Source organism: Musa acuminata, chromosome BXJ1-6, assembly GCF_036884655.1.
Source record: "Musa acuminata AAA Group cultivar baxijiao chromosome BXJ1-6, Cavendish_Baxijiao_AAA, whole genome shotgun sequence".
Classification (NCBI taxonomy): Eukaryota; Viridiplantae; Streptophyta; class Magnoliopsida; order Zingiberales; family Musaceae; genus Musa; species Musa acuminata.
In genome coordinates, this window is record NC_088332.1 from 10,397,327 (window position 1) to 10,415,518 (window position 18,192).

Here is an 18,192-nt window from a genome sequence, read left to right on the forward strand (position 1 = left end):
TCACAAAATACCGAATTATAACTTGCAGTCCACATGCCACCAATATTTACCCATGACGATAACAAAGATCTGACCCACAAATCCAAAACAAGCCATTGAAGGGTAAGGACATTTTGTTAAGTCGGAAAAGATACAACATAATTACAGCTGCTACACACCGGGTAGAGAAAATGATACCATCATCAAAACAACCAACAACAACAGTGAAATCGCATGTAAATTAGACTACATCACACAATTCAAGCTCGAATTAGAAACCCTTACACTTCAGTTGCTTAAGTTAGTCACCATCGCATCGCAAACAAATGTATGATGTTGGCCCTCTGACCAAGACGGCTGCATCTAACCTTTCTCTTCAGCTGCATATAATACCACCACCATGGTGGATATGGAACTCTAGTGTTCCATGAGAGCAGCATCAGTTTCAGATAATGGTGCTGCAGAAGAAAAGAAAAAGGTTGCCACAGTTAGCGGTGTAGTAATCAGGAACAAGAACTATGAGCAATGCACTCAGCCAACAGAGTGGACAGTGACGACCAAAATCAACACCCACACTAGGCAGTTTGAAAAAATATACCAACACATGCCTGGAAATATTAACCATACCGAGCAAGTCCTCGTATGCATCATGAAAGAATGATGATTCCAGTAACAATGGAGGTGAGAAAACTTGATCCAGAGTGTCGTTAACTTCAGGATGCGTTCTTTGTATTTTTTCAGTGGATGGTTGGAACAGCCTGGCCAGGTTTTTGTTCTCCTTCAGTCCATTCAATTTATTTAACATATCTGGAATGAAGCTTTGCTGGCTATTGGCATTACAGGAAAGATCTGTCATGTTCATCGGGGCCTGAACTTCTGGTGGCGAGGAGAAGACCAGTTGTTGATTTCTCCAGTTAGGAACATAGTCGATTTCTTTCTGAGTAGCAGCATCTGTTGTTGATAGAGGTATAAAGAAGTGTTCAGAACCATCATCACTGCTTCTTTCCTGCAACAATTCTGAGTTGCTTGATGAGCTTGATAGTGCAGCTTCACGAACAGAACGACGAATGTTGTGAGCATAATAATCATCAGTCTCTGAAAAATTAAACCACATGGAATAGTGAATAGACAAGTAAAATTTGCTCATCTCTATTTATTATGTAAACAAAGTAGAAACTGGATAATAGCTGTTGGTTTTCAACATCTGAAGATCGCCTCAAGTGGGTAATGGCTGAAGGCGCTGACCTTGTGCTTCACCATCTTCATCAATTGTAACTGGAGGTGAAACTGTTTTTGGGGCTGGCAAAGTTTCCTGATTGGTTTGACTACCTACAGGATGCTGCTTTGGTGCTTGGTTGCCTTTCCCCAATGAATTTGGAGTTAGATTGAATAAATGAGGGAGTTTCAAAGTTGGACTACCGGAGACTTTCTCAATCTGAGCAGAGGAGAATTTAGAAGTCATCTCAGCAACTTCATCAGTCAACCTTTCCTGTTAATAAAATTTCAAATTCATTAGAAGTACATAGAGGCAAAAAAATTATATAAAGTTCAAATGTATGAAAGCATTAAAACAACTGGAGTTCCTACCAACTGTCTTCCAGCACTTTGGTACTGAACAGTTGTGCTTGATTGCACACTAAACCCATCTACCATGGTTGAAGAAATATTGTTTACTTCTTCAGTGAGATCTGAAATTGACTTCTGCATTGCTGGAATGACTTCCTTTAGTTGATCAACAAGTCCCTGAATAGCAGGATAAGTTAATGTAAGACATGCGCAAAATAAAAAACCAGAACACCAGGAGAAAAGGAAAATAAAAATAAAAAAGCACGATTTTACACAAAAGGAAATGCCCACAATGTGATTAGAACTATTGATATGTTTCCTAATCACAGCTGAGGCATACACCACATACAAGAAAACGTGTCACATGGCCGAGAACCCAATGTAGATGAAATTGAAGGATTAATGTGAAGTTAGGGTTGAAAATATGGCAAAATACAGTTTTTTTAACAAAATTCAATTATGCTTTAAATAAATCCAACCAGATTGCTCACTTAAAATTCAGATAAGAACAGATCAATAATTATAAGAATCAAAATGCAAAAGGATTATCATAAACGTAAAGGGATAAAGGTCTGAAATTTTACAGAGAGGACTAGCCCCTAAATGATTAGTGTTATCCCGGTATCACTAGACCTGTATGCTAACTAAATGTTGGCGATGTTCTGCAAGAGTTGCAGCCAGTGACTCCGCATGCCCACTGCTACTGCTGTCAGATGCACTACGAAGTAGTTCCGGGCCCTCCCCTTCATTAGCTTTCACCTTTAGCAGCAAAGGTTGAAAAGCAATCAGCAAAATAAACAAACAGGAAAAAAATCACAAATAAAGAATTAAGTCACTCTCTTAATAAACACATGTTATCAGACACCCAAAAAAACAACAGCATTAAATAACATTTGAGACATTGACAGGAACAATACTATGGTAATAAGTTAACTATTTATAGAATATGTCAACTTTCAAAGAGAAAGCTGCATTAACTGTCAAGATATTCATCAGAAGTTGAATGAATAGAAAATCATAGATAAATTTTGCTGCCTACAAAATAAATATATAATTTTCTTACAGTTTCCACTTCACTATATAAAAAACTTACTTTTGGTCCTTGCAACCATTAATTAGCTTGCAAATGCTAAAACATTATTTTAATTGATACATAAAAAATTTATCAAACTGTGGTATTGAGACGAGTCAAGCTGGGAAAACTGATACAGTCACAAACGGCAACCGTGATCATGAACATACCATTACGTGGGTGTGCAGCAAGTTATTTGCCTGTTGAAATGTGGTTTAAATTTCTGCAAAGAAACTTGACACAAAATTGCCTAATTTTTTGTTTTCTTTTCTGTAACAAAACACTGCTTGCCTCTCCTTGAGAAAATGCAACCACAAGAATCCACAAGTTTAGATTTAACAGAAGCCTTAGGGTGTCTTCATGCCACACATAACTAATAGTTCCAGCAGCATCTGATTCTAACTAATCCACAACTTGATTACTCCCATAGAGGTAATGATGCTCTAAAGAAATGTGTTCATCAGGTATATCCAACTCCAAGATGCCCATCAAATAGGCAAACTAGGATTATAGAAATGCAACTGTATCTACTCAAGAAACATCGGAGGATGAATTTCCCTATATCCATATGCAACATAATATGCAGCATGACTACCACATTTTACAATTTTCATCAATAAAGCATTAAACATTACTTAACAAGTATAATCTGTGTGAACTAAAGTAATGAGCACTTATGTGCCACAGCAACCATGGACTAATTATATAAGGTTCCACACCAGGCATCCCGGTGGTCACCAATATAGCCAGTGTGGATTTGCTGAAGTATATGCTGCTGGCTAACAGAATTCTATAACTTCAAAGGAGAATGACTGTATATCAAGTTACTTTTCAAGATGCAGTTATTTGGAAAAGCAGGGTTGCTCTGTATCCAGATTTATGATATATCTTAACTAAATGTAACGGAACATAGATCTACAGCACAGAACAGCTGCTTTAAGTAGAGGCATCAATTTCTAATCACATGCACCAAGTCAAACCAAACCCACCGGACTGTTTAGGATAACTTGTCATGAACATAGTTCAGAGCCTGGTCGAGAACTCTTGACCTGTTGGCTGGTTGGCTATGTTAAGGTCAAGCATACATTTTGCTTATAGCAATGTTTTAATTATATCTTCTTGAATCCCCTTCTGACATGCAAAACCAAATATGATCAACCACTCTGACCATATAGCTATATAGTTTGGGTCCTCAATCCTCATTTAGAAATCTAAACCCACTAGAAAATTGGCTCGATTCACATCAGCCTTACATGTCCCTACTATAACCCATCTCAGCGTGACTGACCCAACTCGTCATCACCTCTAGTTCAAGAATTTGTCATCTCTAAGTTTTGTCTCTTTTGCACAAGTTCATTTCTACATATACTCAACAAATATTATGTATGACCAGTGTGAATATAATTGTATTTATTCTTTGTATACAAAGAGATAATTCTCAAGAAAATTTATTTATGTTTATTCAAATCTCATGGGATGATATTTGATGACACAATGTCCAAGATACATGATACATTAAATGACATAACCAAAATAATAAGAAAAAGATCGAAATGATAAAATACATAAATGTCAAAATAGATAACATGATGTGATTAGTAGTTGGTTCATAATGAAAAGAAAGCAGAACAAAGATTCAGGATCCAGAAAAATTATTTGATACATGTCAAACAAACTTGTAATCATTTAGAAATTTCAAAAGACCATGCCAACTAGTGGATAACTTTGACTGTCAGAACCATACTGCAACTCAGTGTCTACAACAAATATAAACCTACCAAATTAAGCGACTGCTTATGTATACGTTGTAAAGCATGAGTCCAACGTCTAAGAATTTCAGCTACATCAACAGTAGGATAAACTCCTCCACCTTGATCATCCATCCTAGAAAGATCATCACTTTGCTCTTGGAACTGAGATGAGTCTCTTTTTTCCCGAGTATCTAACCCAGGAGAAGAGGTATGTGAATTTAGATCCATGGCTGCAAGCAAAGACGACCCAGAAATGCGGTACCTGGTTCAACATAACAAATTCTAAAGCAATGTTAAACAAAGAACAATGACTAGAAAGGATTTGTAGAGCTTCACCTATGCTCTCGATGAGCTATGAGATCCTCAATTGGGCCAGAAGCTAGAACTTCATGTTGGCCTGTACATTAGAAAAATATTTACAATCTCTAGCAAAGAAAAGAATTATATATGTGAAAACAAATAAAATAAGAGTATTCCATGAAGACAACCAGAGAATTATATTCAGAATGGCAATGACCAACTAACAAAGTGAAAAAAAAGGCAAAACCACCAACATTAGGATCACATGTGAGGTGGTCGTATCAGGACAAAATTAAAAGAAACAAAGAACATTGATGCAATAACAGATTAGTTTCATATAGCATATAAAACTGTCCAAAACTCGACAAGTTCTAAAAAAGTTAATGATGGATGTATTGCCCATGGTTAATAAATGATGATGCTAGGGTTCTCTGATTTGAAAAGCAAGCATTAAATATCCCAATAAACAACACCATATTTGAGCACATGGAGAAGTCGGCAAAAAGCACTGCATCTGCCAATGAAATTGCTCCCAAGGGCATGAGAATGAACTATCCAACACAAACAAAAATCTGAATCTCAATTTGGTTTCGGATATTAGCTAGTATAGTCAAAAGCGTTAGGCGCCAAAAAGCACCATAGTCCCAAAATACCCAAGGTGCTAGGCGTTTGCCCAAGCGAAACGTGACGCTCCCAAATATTATAATTTAAATTTTATATATCATAATTAATAAAAATAAACTAAAACTAAAATAACACATCAAACAACAGCAATAGAAATAATAATCGACATTTTACTACTGATTCACTAAGCAATGAAGGTAGCGGCTGCGCTCTCAAACATAGACAAACAACAAAGCAGGCAGCTGATCAAAGTTTAAATTGACAAACAACAATGAACTAGCAGCGGTGAACAGGGAAGAAGGCAGCAGGAAAAGGCGAAGAGTGAGGAGCAGAGGGAAGAGCGATTAGGGAAGAGGGAGGGCTACGATGAGGGCAGGAGGGAGACGGGGGGCTGCGGTGAATGGGGTAGAGGTAGGAGAGAGGAGAAGAAAAGGAGAGATAACTGGTTCAATTAAACCAATTGTCTCGTGTTTGGTTCGAATCAAGCTCGACCTGGCCTGAGCTGAACCAGGTAGGTGCCTGACCTACCAAGCGCCTAGGCCATGCCTGAGTGAAGACACCTGCCGAGACCAATAGGCATAGACGAGCACTCGGGCCTCGCCTTGCCTCGCTTAGGCGCCTAGCCGAGCACCCGGGCGCCTAGTGACTTCACCGGAATTAGCAAATGAAAAAGGTTTGGGTATCACAAAAGTGGTAAAGCTGATACATGAAACTCTACTGTTCATGTCTGATATGGCATTCTATGCTGCAGGTTATCTAATATATCTTTAGAAATTTAATGGTCCTATATTCAATAAATATATGCTGCAAGTTGTCTGATATATCTTTAGAAATTTAATGGTTCTATATTCAATAAATACAATCCAATACCACAACAGAAAAAATGTGATTTATATTTCAGCAAACAAATGTTTGAAATTTAAGCTAGAAGAAGGTTACAAAACTGAAAAATCTTCAGCTAATGTATGAATTTTAAAAAATTATTCTAACTTTATTCCAGAAAATCATTAAAGGACATCAGTAAGAGCAGCACCCATTCAACATTGTGTTAAACCAAAGCGAATCAATATATTACAATGTTAACGGAGAAAAACTTCCTTTGCAAAAATAACCAAAAGAAATCTATCATGCTTAAATCTAAGGTATAAGCACCAAATGGGAGATAGTGATTAGAAATTACTCTGCCGAGCTAATAGTGACTCCCAAAGGCGAGTAGCCTTGGAAACCAAGTGGGAGTTCTGATTGGAAGAACTGGAGATACGATCATCCCACATGTCCCCTTCCAACTTAGCTTTGTTTTTCATATCCTGGAGCTTTTCTAACTCTTGCTGCAAGTAGGCCTGGACGAAGCAAATTTGACACATCAAAAAGGAAAGTCAACAATATTTCTTAGAAAACAGAAAAATGGAAGATAGAAGAGCAAATTGGAGAACGTATGCACATTTAAAGAACACATAGAAGGCATCTTCTACCTCTTCAGCACATAGACCACGGAACTCAGCTGTCATCTCATGAGCTAAGTTTGACCATGCAGCTTGCCTATGAACAGCAATGTTAGCATTTTTTAGGAATCTCCTTCGCTCAAGAGCTATTCTAGCCTGCTTAGCATAAAAAAATCATCAACAAAATAAGAGAAATTACAGTGAGGAAATATATTATACTGTTAGACAAACTTAAGTATAGAGGATATAGCAATCCATAGCCACCAATATAGGACTAGAGACATCAAGTCTTGTAGGACCAAACCAAGTTTTTCAAAGCATGCATGGGCACAGGGCGCCCTACAGCGAAAAGTTATGACCGAGTAGAAAGTAGCCCAAACCTGTCATTCAAGAGAAGACACGTTGGAGCATACCTGCCATTCAAGAGAAGACACATTGAGACACGGTCTTAGTGGCTAATATGAGGTGCACAGAAGTAATCATCCTTGACAAATTGGTTAGAAGTCAGGACAACAATGAACAACTCAGTCTGTCTAAGAATGACAAGTACATGCACAAAATTACGAACATGAAATCACAACAAAACAGCTCGGTAGGAGGACAAAGGATGGGTATGAAGTAAAGCATATAGATTTAAAAAGAGAGAGAAGACCTATTATCTAACAAGAGCAAAGAAAAAAGGGAAAAAATAGTATGCAAGTTAAGAAGGTATATCAAGATAAAGGAATTAACAACTTTAGTATTAGCACATATCACTTGGGTGAACAAAAGATATGGAAACCATTGGAGCCAAGTAATTGTTTCAAAATTTCATATATATTTTCTCTCCATTTAGAGAAATGGTCGCCAACTTCCACCTTTAGTGTGGTTCCTTGAGAAAGATAATATGATAAGAAAATGCAAAAAACAATGGTCAGGGACTTTATCATTTCATCAACTCATATGCCATCCTCCTAATGTTTATTTACTAGAGCTCTTCTGATCCCTACTGAGTCTGACAACAGACATTATGCGAAGCAGACGACAATAATTGATCCACAACAGGAGGCAGCCTGATACAATTACCGTCAAGAGATAAGTGTTAAGTTCTTCTAGAATTTCAGCAGTCACGAATGAAAAAAACTTCAGATTTGCTTTGCAATCCATTTTCAATTATTATTTTCTTTATTTTCATGTTGCCACATGCCAAGTTTTAGCACAATTAATGACGACTGCATGTTGCGTTCTAATAATTGGCTGACTTGGATAGTAGTTTAAAAAAAAAAAGTTCTAAATAGTAAGGTAAACCTACTGAACCAGATATTATGGAGCAGCAGAAGACATGAAATTGCTTGATCACCTTAGTCACAGGAAGTAATGCAGCAGCATGTAGGTATGAAACATCCGTCAGTGAAGCTGGCAATGGGTTAGAAGCCACATCAGCAGCAAATGTTCGCTTATGAACCTCCCGTAAGGCATGCACAGAAAGTTGCCACAAAAGCTCAACAAATCTGCACTCAAGTTCAGAAATATTTCAGATGTTTTTCACATACCATTCGCGCTTGCTGCAGAACTACATTTCATTTTACTGAAAATAGATGTTTGCATACAAAATATATAGCTAGATAGGCAGTTATAACAGTAAGCAGTAAGTCAGAAGTATTTCAAAAAATAACAGCAAACAAGAAAATAGCAATTGCAAGAAGAAATTAAAATAGCTAACATTGTGCTAAAGTGACAAGTAAAAACTATGATTAGAGACAACAAATAATGTTTTTCATATTATCAGAACCATCCTTGTAAGGCATTCCATGTCAGTGAACAACACTATTTATTGTTTTTACAGGGTAAATCAATACATAAATTGATAATAATAAGTTTGCAATTTAAGCATGAGAGCATCCTGCAAGCAAACTTCCTTATGATATATTATGAAGCAGATCTGAGTTAACTCGGACCCAAATCAGGCTCATGTTAAAGTCGACCAAGATTTGACTGTAACTTGCCAAGAAAAGGTTCCATTTGAACCAGAAACAGGGACAAAGAACCCTGTTTGGAGCAGTAGTGGATCATCCTGTTCCAGGCTCTTCTAGCTCAAGCACAGGACCTCGAAAGACGCTGATGCCATGTCATCTCGAGATGCATGTATATAGCTTGAGTATCGGTTCTTTATGTAGTTCTTTATATTAGGTCTTTTGAATTGGAGAAATGGTTGTCACAGTTGTCACTACTAACATTTTGGTGTCAGATCAACACTGATCCATCACGACTTGCAACATTTTAACATGTTCCATAATTCCATTGTAACTAGAAACCCTGCCATGGTCGTTCTGCACCATTGCATCGGAAGCTAACATACCAGGAACTTTTCTTGTCCTGATAAACTTGCTGGCAAGTGGCATGCCACGGTGGAGTTTCTTTTTGTTTGTGTATCGCGATAACACCAACGAATGGTGCACCTAATAATGTCTACAACTGTGTCATACCAAAGAAGTTCCTACAGTCTATACGGGTTTGCAAGATATCTTAAGGAAACAGGGCATAACTTGGGCATCCCCTGCAACAACACCGCGGCTGGTAGCTACAACAAGAATCATGTCCAATGAATCAACCACCAAGTCACATGTATCAAAGAAGTTCACCCCCCATGACAATTCAAAAGAATTTCAAACACACCTCACTAGACTAATTAGGGTCAAATCTTACCTCCAGTCTTTTCACAGAGACAAATAGGCAAAACCTTATAAAGGGAGAAGAACACTGACCTCGGTCCACAACAAGTTGCGAGGGAGGAAACCCTAGAATTACTCCTCGGTAGAGCCCCTTGCGACTCTAGCTCGCTTATTATCCCTTGTACAATCTTCAACACCAGGGCAAGAAACAAAATCATCCGCAAAATTAGTACAACAGCGAGACATTATAAAGATCCGCACGAAATAGACATCAACAACCGACCTTTCGGAATTCTCGGGACTGTGCGGAATCGAAGATCGGCCAGACCTTATCGAAATCCTGAGAAATCAAGAAAGTCACGATTAGCACAAACCCACCAGAGCAGATTTGTCCATAATCAAGAACCAGCGCGACGAGGGAGAGGGTGATTTGGTTGCCTTAGCGGACTGGGCGGGGCCACGGAGGGCGGAGAGGAGGAAGTAGAGCAGCTGCTCGCCCAAGCGCGGGTTGGAGTGGCGGAAATGACCCACCCTCGGGCTCCCACCGCCGCCGATGATGGCCGGGTCGAGACCTAGGAGGAGGCAGTTGGTGTACATTGCGCTCTCGAGCTCCGCCTCCCTCTCCTTCTCTCGTTCCGTCGCCATTGCCTCTTGGAGATCGCCTCGCTCCAAGATCTTGATGGGCTTTTGTTTTTGGTGTAGGTGAAGTGAAAGCCCTCAACGCATGAAATTACGTATTTACCCTAGAGAAAAGCCGACATTCCATCAAAATAAAGTATTCATATATTTAACTACGGTAATAATAAGAAACATGAGGGGGTAAATGAGAACTTCCGCAGCGTCCGCAGAGGTGAAAATGACAAATACGGAAAAGTTCAAGCAGTAATCGACAAACGTCGGAGAGCGCAAAAGAGCGGAGTGATGGGAAGGAAATAAGCAAACCTCAGGTTACCTCGATCATGCGGGACCCACGGCAAGGGAAGGAGCGGATTGGTCCGTTCGAATTTTAAGAGCATGACACCGCGACCACCGGTGCGGTCACCGCCGGCTGCGGGCCCTTCGCTGACACTGACCGCAGCATTTTTATTTCATATAATCCAAATAAATTTTCTTTTATTTGGGCATAACTCCAGTTCTCTTCAGGTCATAACAAACGACAATAATGACTGAGAAATTGTAATGTAATCCTTTTGTCAGGAGTAATTACGATTTTTTACTTGCATACCTACCCAACATTTATGGAATCAACAATAAGATCACAAACGAAATGAGTATAGTAGTTATGTATTTTATATGTAACTCTCAACAAGAACGTTAAATAGAGAAGAGGAGATCCAATCCAATAAATGTACAAACTGCTTTCTAAATTGAGCAGAAAGAGAAAATGGGAGCCCAGATTTACCAGGAACCTTGAATGGCCAGACGGAGAAGATTTGCGGATGGGAATCTTTATCACACTTTTTTCACTAGTCGTCTCTTACAGATCCATGATCGACTAATGATCAAAATTAGTTTCCTACAAAATCTTGATGCACAAATAATTGCCTTTTGGGAGCTTTACCCTATTTTATGTACCTCATTCTATAATTAACATACAAGGAAAGGTGGGATTAAGTTCCATACAGGCCTAATTCCCTAGTCCTGTGTCTGAATCCCCACCTGACCTGCGGAAACACCTTACTCTATGCACATTTTGTGGAAGTCCTGCTCACCAATATATTTACTGGAGGTGCGGCCTCACTTGCTGTCAGTAAAATCTGCATCAATCACATCACCGTTGTCGGGACCCTTGCCAGGTGATTCTGCAGAAGATCCAGCACCATCCGCAGAAGCAGGTCCAGCTCCAGCAGCACCTGGTGGTTGGTTGTAAAGTGACTGCCCAAGCTGCATCACCTCCTGGTTCAGGGTAGCCATGGCATCCTTCATGCTCTGGGTCGATCCACCGGCAACAGCATCTTTAAGCTCCTTGAGCTTTGCCTCCACCTTTTCCTTGACAGAAGCAGGCACTTTATCTCCAAGCTCCTTCAGTTGTTTTTCGGTCTGGTAGATCACAGATTCAGATTGGTTCTTAGTATCGATGGCTTCCCTTTTCTCCTTGTCCTCTTTGGCATACTTCTCAGCTTCCTTGACCATTCTCACCACCTGATCGATACAAGGTACATCAGATCCATACAGACAGAATAGAATAAACTTTTGCATTTAAGTTTCAGAATTATTTCTATAAAACAATGAAACGGTTCCAAGACACGAAGGCAGAGAACAAATTTCCTATCTTAAATATGCAGTTGGTGGATTAGATATTGTCACCATGCAGTAAAAGCTAATTTCTGCCTGAAGCGGTGAACAATGAGCATACCTCATCACTGGGCAAAGTACTAGCCCCGGTAATCGTGATGTCTTGTTTCTTCCCAGTGCCCTTGTCCACAGCAGTAACAGAAAGAATGCCATTGGCATCAATGTCAAACTTGACTTCGATCTGTGGGACCCCACGTGGGGCAGGTGGGATACCATCAAGACGGAAGCTGCCAAGTGATTTATTGTCCCTCACAAACTCTCTTTCGCCCTGAAGAACATTTATCTCGACACTGGTCTGTCCATCAGCTGCTGTAGAAAAGACTTCTGATTTGGCTGTTGGCAATGTTGTGTTCCTGGGAATGATCTTTGTCATCACCCCACCCAATGTCTCCAGACCAAGAGACAGCGGTGTAACATCTAGAAGAACAATATCACTGACATCGCCAGCCAATACCCCTGCCTGCAGTAAGCAAACAATACAAAGTTGAGCATAGCCTTCTCCAAATAAAGATCTGTAGTTGGTGTGACCTCCTACTTCACACATGTATATTTTCCTTCAGAGTCAATGCTAAACATAGCCTTTGAAATTCCATTACCTTATGAAGGTGATTAAACATGTAAAACATCATTAATTAAATATGTAAAACATCACGCCTTCTTTCTCTTCATTAGCAGATTAAAAAGATGAATTTCTTGAACAGTCAAAATTATATACCTAATGGAGCATATCAGACATCAAAGTGAATGACAAGTCTCTTCAGTCTTAGGACAGTAATCCTCACTAACATTTCTTACATTGACTCTTTTTCTTATTCAACCAGCATTAGTTATGCCGACTTCAAGCAGAGTAACATTGTCAACAGAGCCTGTATCTCTCAATATGGTGTCAATGATATAGTACGAATCAAGCTGAGAAGGCTTCATGGGAACACATTGTATGCCAACCTAGGTGTTGAATTCTTAGTAAAAGTGAATCAAGAGGCAGAAAAGAGCTACACTCAGAAGGAACATCTCTAAAGATTTCAAGTTGAGTACAAAACATAATCGCTAATCTATTAGGCACATTTCTCTTTAAATAAAGATGAATTGCAGAAGTAAAATGACCAAAGTATGAAAGACAAACCTGGACAGCAGCACCAAGAGCGACAACCTCATCTGGATTGACAGTAACATTAGGTTCTTTTCCTGTCATATTCCGAACAAGCTCCTGAACTGCTGGCATTCGAGTTGATCCACCAACAAGAATTACTTCATCTAAGTCCTTGAATGAAAGTTTTGCATCTTTCAGGGCATTGTCCACAGGAGTCCTAAGCCTGATAATTCCAAGTAGCAATTTGGAAGGGGGGAAATAAAAAAATATAAGTACAAAATCACAACCTAGAGCATGCTGAAAAAGACCAAGTACAACATTTATGCTGATGACACTTATAAATTGTGACCTGGAAAGTAATTACTGTCAAGCAAAATCAGTTTAAAACAATAGAACAATTATATTAGTAAATTAGTATTAGGAGAAAATAAAGGCACGAGGGGAATGACAACCAGCATGTTACAATATTGGTTTGAAATTAAATATCTCAATCAGTTAACCTCATCCAAACATGGATATGTAGATGATACCTATCAAGAAGGTCGGAACACAATTCCTCAAATTTTGCTCTTGTAAGTGTACCCTCTATATGTTTGGGGCCATCAGCAGTTGCAGTAATAAATGGTAAACTGTAAGAAAAGCAAATATGTGAGTCATACAAAACCTCAAGTAAAAAGGAAAGAGATACTCAGAAGAATGATATTGCAAATGCAAACTTGATAGTAGAAGAACCTAACCTGATATTTGTCTGAGTCAAGGTAGACAATTCCATCTTGGCCTTCTCTGCTGTTTCAGTGAGTCTTTGAAGGGCCTGTTTGTCTTTCAAAAGATCAATACCTTCATCTCTCTTAAAGTTTGCAGCAAGCCAGTCAACAATTCTCTGTTCAAAACATAAGTAAGTTGTATAAAACTCAATTGCAGAGAGCACAAGACTATCGAGAAAACATATGCACTGACTAGGAAAGAGAACACATGTAACACAGAACAAGAAAACATTTGCATAGAGTAGAAGATAGACGCATCAACTTGTTTGAAACTCTTCCATTGATGAAAAGAGATTGAAGAAAAAAGGCCTTAATAGAGGCTGCACTTGTGTAAAAGAAAACAATCAGTAAAGAAATATTTTCAAGAACATTAAATGAAACCTACAGAATCAACAAACTTTAATGGGTTAAGGTCCATCTTAGTTCCTGTTGTTTTGGTTATGGACCACTTAAGCCATTGTAATTTACTCATGTCTAAAATAACTCATATATTTTCAAAAACAGAACATATAAGCTTCTCCCATCAAGTTTGAGTTAACAGACTTTAGAGTCTATTTATATGACATGCTGACTCACAATAAACCATTAATATAATGACACATATAATTTAAGTTTAAAAAATTATTAAGGTCCATTTTAGCCCCTACGATTTTGACTATGAATCATTTAAGTCTTTATGATTTATTCGTGTCTAAAATAACCCCTATATTTTAAAAAACATAACATATAAGCCTCTCTCCTCAAGTCTAAGTTAACAGACATTAAAATCTACTTACGTGACATACTGACTCACAATAAACCATTAATATAATGACAAATATAATTTAAGTTAAAAAAAAAACTGAGACCATCATCAATGGCGAAAGAATGCGTCGTCGTGGAAACGACCACTAGCAATAGCATCAAGCCGCTGCTGCCTAGCAGGCGACGTACGCATGTAACCTCTCCTGCGATGATGACGAGCTCAAGAGCTTCTGGTCCCACCTCAGATGGATGAGCGTTGACCAATTCGACGCTAGGCACGCAATGGTTTCTTGGTCCCTCTTCGTCCTCCTACGCGTCTTCGTCCCCACCACTTCTCACTTTGTCCTCTCCTACGTCCTCACCCGTCGTGCCTACAATGTTGTGGTCCAACTCTCCCTCACCTCTACCTCTGGCCTTTACTACCTCTGTTTCTCCGCCTTCGTCCACCGCTACGGTCTCCATCGCTTCCTCTTCCTCGAAAAGATGGACCTTAATCATTTTTTAAACTTAAATTACACATGATATTATATTAATGATTTATTATGAGTCAACATGCCACGTAAGCAAACTCTAATATCTGTTAACTCAGACTTGACGAGAGGAGCTTATGCTACGTTCTTTAAAATATAATAATTATTTTAGATACGAATAAATCATACGGACTTAAGTGCTCCATGGCCAAAACCACAAAGACTAAAATGAACCTTAATATTTTTTTAAACTTAAATTACATATGTCATTATATTAATTATTTATTGTGAGTCAACATGTCACGTAAGCAGACTCTAACGTCTGTTAACTCAAACTTGACAGGAGGGACTTATATGCTATACTTTTTAAAACGTATGGATTATTTTAGACACGAGTAAACCATAAGGACTTAAGTGATCCATGATTAAAACCACAAGGGCTAAAATGAACTATTTGCTTCACAATTTTGATTGAAACGACCACCTGAATGGGAAGCTTAATGGATATTACTATAATTGCATAAATAATAAGAAAGTATCAACGCAGTTTTTTTCTGCTCGATCATTGCAATTTCAATATAATGAACAAATATTTTTCAATCCACGACATTCTACGTGATAAGTAGTTTGTGAATCTAGTGAAACAGATTAGATAAAAACCATCCATCCAGTAAGCGAGACCGAGTAGTTATATGTGATAAATCAAGCTCATAAAAAGGCTTCCTACACAGATAATTGAGGTTCCTTAGAAAGAAATATGCCATACCTTGTCAAAGTCATCACCACCGAGATGGGTATCTCCAGATGTAGAGAGCACCTCAAACACACCATCACCAACCTCAAGAACTGTAAGATGATATTACAGAGATCACTAACTGATATGAGCTAACTTATCTGCACATTACAAAAAAGAGAACCAAAATCATTTTGACCAGTAGTAAACCAAAGAAAAAAAATACCTGAAACATCAAAAGTTCCACCTCCCAAGTCGAACACTAGAATTGTTTCATTATTTTTCTTCTCAAATCCATATGCCAATGATGCAGCTGTTGGCTCATTGATGATACGAAGGACATCCAGACCAGCAATACGCCCAGCATCTTTTGTTGCTGTCCTTTGAGAGTCGTTAAAGTATGCAGGCACTGTAATCACGGCTTTGGTAACCTTGTCATTTAAAAATTTAGATGCATCATCCACAAGCTTTCTCAAGACCTGAAAAGCACAAAATTGCTTTCAACATCGGACCATTAAAGCAACGCATACGTAGCACTGTTATTAAGCCATACAAACTAGCAAAACTAAGATTGCCAACTTGAACGAGAAAGAACTAAGGCTAGTTTCTGATAGAAAAAACGTGTAAATGCATACACAGTAGACAACTACAAATTTTGATAATGCCAAGGTTTCTGACATCAAAATGAGACGTATATGCTATTTGTTATAATTCCCACTTATTTCCAATAAGAAAGCTTTACATTACGAATTTAAATGTGACTGTTCTGTCTCCAAAGACCATAAGTAACAATACTGTCAATTTGATAGAGTAGTAAACATGTAACAATAGACAACTTTATGCAACAAAACTAGAAACAAAATACAGATAAGACGCTTCAGGAGTGCATGTAGCAATGAAACAATGCTACGCGCTCCAATCATAACAACAAAGAGAATAAAACTCCAATCTATCAGTTGGAGTTCAAAGGAAAGGATATGTAGGACGGAGGAACTTACCTAGAAGCCAATCACTGGACTGGAGCAAGTTCATAATAGATAGTATGAGACGAAGCAAAACCAACGGCATATCGATCAATACAAAGAAAGAGTAAAACTCATGCCAATTACAGGATCCAGCAATGGATCAACCGAGTTGTATATCTTAATGCGAATGTAGACTGATGGCTTAACAGAAGCCAGAGGAGGAATAAGACTAACAAAATATACCTGAGCTGATATCTCTTCAGCTGCGAACTGTTTGCCAATGGCAGGGCAATCAAGCTTTACATTCCCGTTCTCATCCCTCACCACGCGATAGGAGACTTGCTTCGACTCCTCATCCACCTCTGACATCTTCCGCCCGATGAATCGCTTCACCGAGAAGAAGGTGTTCTCCGGGTTCACGACCGCCTGACGCTTGGCGATCTGACCCACAAGCCGGTCCCCGTTCTTGGTGTACGCCACCACGGATGGCGTCGTCCGCTGGCCCTCGGCATTAGTCACGATCGTGGGCTTCCCGCCCTCCATCGCGGCCACGGCCGAGTTGGTGGTTCCCAGGTCGATCCCCACCACCTTTTCGCACACCACGCGGAGAGGAGCGTGGCCGCCGCGGCGACGGCTGCTCCTCCGCATGCTGAGGCGGGCTTCTTTGACGTCGTTCGGACCGAAGAAGAGGAAAGCAGAGGAGGAGAAGGGCTTCTTAGTGGAAGGAAAGGTGGCGGCGGCGGTGGGGGAGCCGAGAGCGTGTATTTGGGCGGAAAACGCCATCGACGATCGACGGAAGAAACCGTAGCCCAAATTAGACGACGAAGACGGAGGCAGAGCTCTGTTCTGGTTTTCGACTTCGGCCAGGGGATAAGGCGAGCAGAGGTGGAGTCGAGGGGTTTAATGGGCGGTTGGTGGAGGCACGTGGCCGGTTCTGGAATGTCCTGGGAAGGTCGAAAAGGTTCAGTGTGGTAGGAAGGCGACAACGGAAATCTCGAGGTCGCAACAAATACTGGCCAGTGTAGCTTAAGCGCATGAAATATTATTGCAGACACGACTGGCTTCGATCACATGAATACCCCAAACAAATAAATACTCACAACATGTCCCTTTTATTTTGTTAATATGAAGAAATTTAATTGCCAACAGCTGATGAAGGTAGAGTTTGTGATTTGTTTGTACAACCACCATGCATCTTTTGCGTGGCATATTCGCAGTACAGAGTCTCCCAGTTGTTTCTCTGTTGGGGGCAAAATTAAAAAGATATAACTAAAAGTATCGCTTTTATGAATCTAAGATAATAGAATTATGAACTTCATGTAAAAGGCTGTCGATTCTAGTAAAAGCGAATTTCATTGAACAATAATCTACAAGGTGATTGAATTCAATAATTCATAGAAACAAATAGCAGAATATATATATATATATATATATATATATATATATATATATATATATATTTTAACATCAATGTGTGTATACATTTTACATACACGTGATAATCTAACCTGACTTTCCGGGTTGCTATCATCTTCATCATCGCATGGCATGGGATGGTCTAGCTAGTGGCGATCACTGAAAGAGGAGTACAAAGTTGAGATACTCATTGCAAGAAGACACAAAAAAAAAAAAAAAAAAAATCAAAATATATGAGTGTCTTACACCTACCTACGATTAATAGAGCTGTAAATCACACATTCTATGTGTGGTTTCAGGTGACAGACTTTGATTGATTACAAGCAGAAA

General features: G+C 39.1%; 2 protein-coding genes across 3 annotated transcripts; both read right to left on the minus strand.

Moving 5' to 3' along the window:
• Positions 1-70: 70 nt before the first annotated feature.
• Positions 71-10,117, minus strand: LOC103987633 (AUGMIN subunit 6). Of its 2 annotated transcripts, none has more exons than XM_065187081.1 (13): positions 9,824-10,117; positions 9,669-9,725; positions 9,479-9,573; positions 8,074-8,224; positions 6,765-6,893; positions 6,473-6,632; positions 4,705-4,765; positions 4,396-4,630; positions 2,179-2,304; positions 1,567-1,722; positions 1,225-1,468; positions 607-1,074; positions 71-437 (listed from the first exon to the last, which is right to left on the minus strand). In XM_065187081.1, the coding sequence occupies exons 1-13, from the start codon at positions 10,028-10,030 to the stop codon at positions 397-399; spliced, it is 2,130 nt and encodes a 709-aa protein (XP_065043153.1). In that variant the 5' UTR covers positions 10,031-10,117; the 3' UTR covers positions 71-396. The 2 variants fall into 2 exon arrangements, with proteins under 2 accessions (XP_065043153.1, XP_065043154.1); XM_065187082.1 differs by having other exon boundaries at positions 6,765-6,890; positions 9,824-10,109.
• A 700-nt stretch (positions 10,118-10,817) lies between these two features.
• On the minus strand, positions 10,818-17,371 carry LOC103987634 (stromal 70 kDa heat shock-related protein, chloroplastic-like). The gene is made up of 8 exons (XM_009405988.3): positions 16,690-17,371; positions 15,708-15,960; positions 15,515-15,594; positions 13,508-13,650; positions 13,301-13,399; positions 12,804-12,993; positions 11,742-12,140; positions 10,818-11,527 (listed from the first exon to the last, which is right to left on the minus strand). The coding sequence occupies exons 1-8, from the start codon at positions 17,227-17,229 to the stop codon at positions 11,123-11,125; spliced, it is 2,109 nt and encodes a 702-aa protein (XP_009404263.2). The 5' UTR covers positions 17,230-17,371; the 3' UTR covers positions 10,818-11,122.
• Positions 17,372-18,192: the final 821 nt, after the last annotated feature.

Excerpts from the sequence above, each read along its gene's own strand:
- LOC103987633 (XM_065187081.1), bottom strand. The coding sequence starts at position 10,030 with ATGGCGACGGAACGAGAGAAGGAGAGGGAGGCGGAGCTCGAGAGCGCA. Across the intron at positions 6,894-8,073 it reads CATTACTTCCTGTGACTAAG|CAGGCTAGAATAGCTCTTGA; the intron begins GTGATCAAGCAA and ends TTTTATGCTAAG. Across the intron at positions 6,633-6,764 it reads GTGGTCTATGTGCTGAAGAG|GCCTACTTGCAGCAAGAGTT; the intron begins GTAGAAGATGCC and ends TGCTTCGTCCAG.
- LOC103987634 (XM_009405988.3), bottom strand. The coding sequence starts at position 17,229 with ATGGCGTTTTCCGCCCAAATACACGCTCTCGGCTCCCCCACCGCCGCC. Across the intron at positions 13,400-13,507 it reads TTGACTCAGACAAATATCAG|TTTACCATTTATTACTGCAA; the intron begins GTTAGGTTCTTC and ends CTTTTCTTACAG. Across the intron at positions 12,141-12,803 it reads CTCTTGGTGCTGCTGTCCAG|GCAGGGGTATTGGCTGGCGA; the intron begins GTTTGTCTTTCA and ends TGCTTACTGCAG.